The 8109-nt window shown below is 41.9% G+C and overlaps 1 protein-coding gene across 1 annotated transcript; it reads left to right on the top strand.

The window, feature by feature from the left end:
* The first annotated feature begins 7356 nt into the window (after positions 1-7356).
* Positions 7357-7734, top strand: LOC141631072 (uncharacterized protein At4g14100-like). Its single transcript, XM_074443792.1, has one exon. The coding sequence runs from the start codon at positions 7357-7359 to the stop codon at positions 7732-7734; it is 378 nt and encodes a 125-aa protein (XP_074299893.1).
* The last annotated feature ends 375 nt before the right edge of the window (positions 7735-8109 follow it).

Below are 8109 nucleotides of genomic sequence, written 5' to 3'. Positions count from 1 at the left end.
CAAGAGTTGGTCGTCACACATCCATCAAACACATTTATAATACTCAACAAACAACTAGTTAGCGGTAAGTCGAGGTCGATCCATGGGACGGTGTGCTTTGGGTTCTAAGTCTATCTATCTCAATTTGTGCTAGTGTCACAATTGATGGGGTTTATAGTTGTGTTCTAGACTAATAAAAGCAATAAGGTAAAACAAGCAATGAAATAAAGGATGTAAACAATTGATTAAAAGTGCTAGGATATATTGGGGTCATGGGGGATTCATGGTTTTGATCATACAAACATGTTTACAATTATATGCAAGCAATTAGTGTTGTGGGGGAACCGAGTTGGGTTATGTCTTACGGTTCATAGGAAGGGTTGGGTCCCAGAGCCGAATCGATTAGATTGTACAACACCTACAAGTCGACTTACTTTCCTCCTATTCAACTTCTATGCATGATCTAACAAGACTCGAGTTGGTTTATATCTTACAAGTCAAGTTGAGTAGATAAGAGATGGTTGTAAATGCAAGCATTCATAGGCTTAGCATTTCATCAAACATAACATGTGCATAAAGTTGACATCACAACAAGCAAGCAAATTAATCATGTGAACATATTAGATTAAGCATGAATCAATCCCATGTTGGTTTCCCTTAATTACCCACTAATCCTAGCTAAGAGACTACTCACTCATTATCATGGGAAACATGTCATTAATGGTGTCAATCATCAAAACAAGTATAGACATGATAATAGAATGAAGAAATAAACAATAAAGATTAAAGAGTAAAGGAATTATACCAAACTTGAGATGATCCAAATAATAAAGCAAGAATAAAAGAAGAAACTTGATTGATTGATGAAGGGTTGTCAATCCTCCAATAACCCAATAATCTTCAATTACCCAATAATAAACTTGAATAATAAACTTGAACAATAATTAAGGAGAGATTAATGTGTAATTTATGGAAAGATTAAATGATAATTTATTCTAGTCTACTCCTAATCTAATCTAAGAGAATTTCCTCCTAAAAACCACACTTGATTAATTACCAAGATGGGGTATTTATAGTGGGAATTAGGTGGATGCATTTAGGGTTAAATAAGGGCTAAACTAGTAATTACACTTTTTAAATGGAATAGGGAGGAGCCGGTATTTCTCGAAGGAAGGGCTTCTTTCTTTGTAGCTTGGAGAAGACAAAAATGCGTTTGGCTGGAATCCCAAGGCGGATTAAGGTCGGGACGGACGGATTCTGTTGATGGAAGACGAGCGGATTCGACGGAATCCGGGCGGATTCTGGCAAGGCAATCCGAGCGTCTTTGTGGAAATCCGCTCGGATTGTGTTGTGATGAGACGGGCGGATTGAAGACAATCCGCTCGGATTGTTCTTCAGCAATGATACTTCTTCTTTTCTTCCCTTTTTGCTCACTTCCGTTTTATTCTTGTGGGATTGATCTTTAGTCCTTGCTTCCTCTTCATACTAGTCCATCTAGTATCGTCAAGTAGCTTCCAAATATGCACGAAAGACGGGAATTTCCGCCTTATTTATCTCCTTTTCTACAAAACATAGGAAATGCGATAGAAAAGCAAATAGGAAGGTTTTGACGGATAAAATGGCCATAGAATGTTATAATAGTATGCAAAATAGGCTCAATTAGGGGACTAAATGTGCGCAAATAATGTTCACATCAATAGCAATATAACTGTAAAATATTTTGTTGAGTGCACGCTTCTAAATAACGTTAATCTGGTTAATTTCGTTCCTGGATCGGAAGATTGGAATGAACAGACCTGCTATGAATAGTAGACTACCCTAATGAGGACGGAAGTTAAGATAGTTGTAATCTAAGGTGGATAGCGGACCGGATGGACCTTTCCCTTGCCCTTCTCACAGTAGATTGTCTAGACTATTTATGACTGGGTCGATGAGCTGCCATGGTGAACCGAAATCCTGACATACCTCCTTTATCTGATCACATATCTTTTATTTTCTCGCTTTATTGCTCTTATCTTTACTTCTCTTGACCTTTGCCTTCAGTAGTTTTAGAAAACAAATTAAAACTCCCCAATTGTGACTAGATAGACGGACTTACATATAGATACTTAGCCTCCCTGTGGAGATCGACCCTACTTATCGCTAGCTTCTGTTAGTTGTACTTAGGTATTTATTTTTGGTACATAACAACTGTATCAAATAATACAAAAACCAAGGAGCTGCAGGTGGTGGATTTATGGTATGATTGACCCAACTATAAGGGTCGGTTTAGGCTGATATCGTCTTAATATAATTTGTTGGGCTTTGACCCATTATCGTATTGTATTTATATGCATTCGATTAATGAGAAAGGCAACACAATCATTTTACCTAAAATATATTCTTAATTTGTTGGGCTTTGACCTATTAGTGTCGATTGCTAAGCCTACTGAAGCTTTTTCTCTCGAAAAATGGGAGGTGGTTCATTGCACGATTGTACAATGGATCATGAATTTAATTGATGAGTCTGTCAAGAATTCCATCTCTTACACCGAGGATGCTCGTGCTCTGTGGCTTGATTTGGAAGAGCGCTACTCTGTTGTTGATGGCTCCCGCATTCATGCCCTAAAAGCTCAACTTCATGACTGTCGGCAGGTCAAGGGGATTTCCGTCACCACCTATTTTGGTGAATTAAAGGTCTTATGGGATGCACTCGCCAATTATGAGCCTCCATTTGCCTGCAAATGTAATCGGTGCACCGGTGATATCGCTAAAGCTGCTCTCGCTGGTCAAGATTCGCAGCGGTTGCACAAATTTTTGATAGGTCTGGACTATACACTTTATCGTACCATTCGTTCTCAACAGCTTGCCCTTGATCCTCTTCCTCCTCTGAATCGCGTATACCACCTTGTTCTTTAAGAGGAACGTCTTCTTTCAGGGACAGCCGCTGTTGACGAACCGACTGATGTCATGGCTTTTGCTTTTAGCCGTGAGCCTGCCTCTTCCTCGACCATGGACTGGCGTGCGTTACGTGATCTTAAGCGCCAGGAAAGGAGGAAGTTGTTTTGTACTCATTGCAGCGCTAATGGTCATGAGGTCCAGTCCTGCTTTCTTAAGTCACAAAAATTCCTTGACTAAAGGGGTGATCGTCCCCGGACTCTTGACAAAATTAAAGCTAAACGTGGTGCTTCTGCTTCGTCGTCTAGTTCGCGTACTCCTGCCCGTGCTAATTTACTTATCTCTGAGCATATTCCTTCTTCGTCTCAGGATCGTCTTAGCGGTATGTCTCCTAATTGGATTATTGACACCGGAGCTTCTCATCACGTTACTGGTGATGAAAACTGGTTGGCTAACCCACACCCGATCCCATCGTATCCTATTTGCCTTCCTAATGGGCATAGTTTCTCGGCTACAATTGCTGGGACGGTCCGTTTAACTGAATTTCTGGTTTTACGGAATGTCCTTTATGTCCCTAGCCTTACTTGCAATCTTCTTTTTGTTTCCCAGTTAGTTGCGGCCACTGGCTGTGTTGTGAGTTTTACTAACTCTTCTTGTCATATTCAGGACCGTTCTTTGAGGACGAGGATTGGAGTCGGTGAGCAACGGGACGGTCTCTATTTTCTGCGTGCGGTGGTGAAGCCAGCTATTCATCGGGTGAGTGCTGACACTTTTGATTTATGGCATCGGCGTCTCGGGCATCCTTCTAATAAAGTAGTAAAATTGCTTCCTTGTATTAGTAATTTACGTCAAAATTTGGACCATATTTGTGATATTTTTTATGAAGCGAAATATAGTCGCAATAGTTTTGATTTGAATGAAAATAAATCATCAATGATTTTTGAATTAATTCACTGTGATTTATGGGGTCCTTATCGTACTCTTTCTTCTTGCGGTGCGAAGTATTTTTTAACTATTGTCGATGATTGCTCGCGTACTGTCTGGGTATATTTGCTTCTTGACAAAAAAGAGGTGACCGATAAGTTTACGATTTTTTTTGCTATTTTAAAGACCCAATTTTCTGCTACTGTTAAATATTTTTTGTCGAATAATGGGACGGAATTTCATGCTATGGCCGATTACTTTCTTAAATATGGCATTCATTTTCAAACTTCTTTTGTCGGTACGCGTCAACAAAATGCCCGTGTCGAACGCAAGCATCGACATATTCTTAATGTTGCTCGGGCTCTAATGTTCCAAGCTCACCTTCCGACTTCCTTTTGGGGTGAATGCATTGTAACGGCTGCATATTTAATTAATCGCACTCCAACTAAATTGTTGCAAAATAGGACACCGTATGAATTTTTATTTGGGGTTGCACCTTCATACTCTCATATCCGTACTTTCGGTTGTCTTTGTTCATTGGTTATCCTCACAATAAAAAAGGTTGGAAAGTCCTTGATCTTGTTACTAGTGATATTTTTGTCAGTCGGGATGTATACTTTTACGAGCACAGTTTTCCTTATGCTCCGGAGACTGTCCCATCTTCGTCTGCCATGCTCTCTGATTCTGGTAACGGGCTGGTTGATGATGCTCTGTTTTCTGAGCAAACAGAGGACCCTCCCACTGCCCATGCAGCTGATGTGGGCAGCCCGACGCGTGCTGCTTCTGCCAGTGATGCTTCGGCCACCTCTGATGGTGAAATAAATGACACATCAGCGGCGGTCAATGGTTCTAATGTTAATGATGACATGGGTAATACGGATAATGGTACCACAGATAATAATTCCGATGATACTTTATCCATTTATGGTGAAATGGGTCGGGGTAAACGAGCTAAGTTCCCGTCTTCTCGTCTTCGTGGTTTTGTTGTTGGTACTACTGCTTCCACCGCACGCAAGTCCTTGGCATCCAGATATCCTCCCGACTCTCCTCAATCCTCAGGTACTCCGTATGTCCTTGCTAATTATCTTACTTGTAATAATTTTTCTCCTCGCCATAGAGCCTTTCTTGCAGCTATTACAGCTGGGGTCGAACCCCCTACATTTCGATTTCGGGTTGCTATTAATGATCCTACTTGGTGCAAAGCCATGGAGGACTAGATTACAGCTCTTGAAAATAATGCTACTTGGGACCTCACTACTCTCCCCGGCCCCCTGATAAGAAGGCTCTTGGCTGCCGATGAGTTTACAAAATTAAATACAAATCCGACGGTAGCATTGAGAGGTATAAAGCACGGCTTGTTATTTTTGGTAACCATCAGGTGGAAGGCATTGATTATGGCGAGACCTTTGCACCCGTAGTTAAAATGGTTACTATTCGTTCTTTTCTTGCTGTTGCTGCTATCAAGAAATGGGAAGTTTATCAGATGGACGTGCATAATGCATTCTTGCACGGCGACCTAGATGAAGAGGTTTATATGAAGCTCCCACCAAACCGGGTCGGGAGCGATTACTTATGATAGCTCACCAAGCTGTCTACATGGCCCACAGATCAACACGTGTCCGATCCTTTATAGCGCATTTTGTCCTCACTCATACGCATCCCGGGAACCTTCCCGGGAGGTCACCCATCCTAAGACTACTCCCAGCCAAGCACGCTTAACTTTGGAGTTCTTTCGCATGGATGACCATAAAAGAAAGTGCACTTTGTTGATTTGATTAGTACTTCCAATCCCTTTAAGCACTAGTCATTTAAGCCTATCACTGGACCTCTTCCATTACCGTGGTGTGTTACAGTCACCCCCACTTGAAGAACGCAACGTCCTCGTTGCGCCTGGGAGCATAACCGCTAACCCAGAATCCTCCCCCGCTAGGTGTGTGATCACAATGGAGCGTATAACCACTGCCTCCAGGAGTGTATAACAACTGCCTCCGATCACCACACGGTCGCAGGGTTGCTCTGATACCACTTGTAACACCCCGGCCCAAACCGGGTCGGGAACGGTTACTTATGATAGATCACCAGGCTGTGTACATGGCCCACATATCAACACGTGTCCTTTATAGCGCATTTTGTCCTCACTCATACGCATCCCGGGAACCTTCCCAGGGTTACCCATCCTAAGACTACTCCCAGCCAAGCACGCTTAACTTTGGAATTCTTTCGCATGGATGACCATAAAAGAAAGTGCACTTTGTTGATATGAGTAGTACTTCCAATCCCTTTAAGCACTAGTCATTTAAGCCTATCACTGGACCTCTTCAATTACCGTGGTGTGTTACATTTCGGCAACGGTAAGGAAGGTAAGGTCTGCCGTTTACAAAAATCGCTTTATGGTTTACGTCAGGCTCCCCGCTGTTGGTAAGCCAAATTGGCTGCTTCGCTACGAGAATATGGGTTCCTCCAGTCTTATTCCGATGATTCTTTGTTCAGCTACTCCAAAGACGAGGTATGTGTTCATGTCTTAGTTTACCTGGATGATCTTGTCATTGCGGGGAATAATTCTGCTGCCATTTCGCAATTTAAAGCTTATCTTGGTAATTGTTTTCAGATAAAAGACTTGGGTACCTTGAAGTATTTTTTGGGTATAGAGGCTGCACGGAGTTACGAGGGCATTTTCTTAAATCAGCAAAAATATGCTTTTGATATTATGTTTGAAACTGGTCTTTTGGGTGCCAAACCCGCAGCTACTCCCATCGAACAACATCACAAACTTGGGCTGGCTACGGGTGCGTTTCTTGATGATGTCGAGTCTGATAGACGGCTTGCCGGACGGTTGGTTTATCTTGCTGTGACTAGGCCTTATATCTCTTATGCTGTTCATATTTTATCCCGTCATTTAAGCAAGCCACGTAAAGAGCATATGGATGCTGCTCTTCGCGTGGTCAGATATCTCAAAGGCAGCCCGGGCCAAGGTGTTTTATTACGCTCAGATAGTGATTTTGCCGTTTCAGGGTGGTGTGACTCCGATTGGGGTGGTTGTCATATGACTCGCCACTCTGTGTCCGGCTACATTGTTTTTCTCGGCTCCTCTCCTATTTCATGGAAGACTAAGAAACAACAGATTGTTTCAATCTCGTCTGCTGAAGCTGAATATAGAGCTATGACCGCCATTCTGTGTGAACTGAAATGGGTCAAGGGCTTGCTCGCTAGTCTTGGTGTCTTTGTCCCTTGTCCCATGCGACTATATTGTGACAATCAGTCTGCGATTCATATTGCTCAAAATCCCGTTTTTCATGAGCGAACTAAACATATCGAGATTGAATGTCATTTCATTCGTGATGCCATTACTGATGGTTTAATAACGCCTTCTCACGTCAATACGCATCATCAGCTTGCCGACAACTTTACCAAAGCCTTAGCCTCGCCGCAATTTGTTTTTCTCCTTCACAAACTGGCCATTCTTGATCTTCATGCTCCAGTTTGAGGGGGTATTAGGGCCGGTTTAGGCTGATATCTTCTTAATGTAATTTGTTGGGCATGACCCATTATCGTATTGTATTTATATACTTTCGATTAATGAGAAAGGCAACACAATCATTTTACCTAAAATCTATTCTTAACACCAACAAACGCAACCTCAACCGTATTCAGTACCAGCTTGGGAAGAACTTGTATGATGTCGAATACGATAATCATACTTCCTACTATTTCACCCGGGATGCCACTCGTGAGTGGCGTACAGTGCATTTTGATGTGGGAATCCTGACTCCTGATTGGCTCCACGGAGCTACCTATTTGGGTCAGACGAAAGTGGACGGCTTCCTTTGCAATGGCTGGACTAAAGCAGATTTCATTTGGTATTATGAGGATGTTGTCACTAAGAGGCCTGTCAACTGGATTTTCTACACTGGTACAACATTCAATGTTCCTGTTCTGTTTTGTTTCTATTCTTAATATGGGTGCCTTTGATAAACAACAACATTAAACCAGTGCCTCAAGGGTTTGGCAGTTGACAGGGTAAGGATTAAGGGTAAGGGTAAGGGTAAGGGTATGGGAGGATTAGATATACGTTGCCTTACCTGTGTTAATACTTAATACTCCGTATCACATAGATGACTATAATAAATTGCCTGAAATTTTGTGGCTGCTACTTGATAATAAACGCGAGTGTTGCTAGATTAGTGAGCCGTTAAGTTTTTTCCATCATACTACATAATCAGTGTAAATATTTGCAAATTTGACTTTGTTTTGTGAACTACAGTATAATTTTGATTTTGTACTATGTACTAACTTATGGTACGTGTTATCAATAAAGGGAGATCCTTTCAT

The sequence above is a fragment of the Silene latifolia genome, chromosome Y (assembly GCF_048544455.1).
Source record: "Silene latifolia isolate original U9 population chromosome Y, ASM4854445v1, whole genome shotgun sequence".
In the NCBI taxonomy this organism is placed as follows: Eukaryota; Viridiplantae; Streptophyta; class Magnoliopsida; order Caryophyllales; family Caryophyllaceae; genus Silene; species Silene latifolia.
Note: the sequence above shows the minus strand (reverse complement) of the source record. Positions and strands in the feature narration are given on the sequence as shown.

Coding starts and splice junctions, on each gene's coding strand:
- LOC141631072 (XM_074443792.1), top strand. CDS start 7,357: ATGAGAAAGGCAACACAATCATTTTACCTAAAATCTATTCTTAACACC.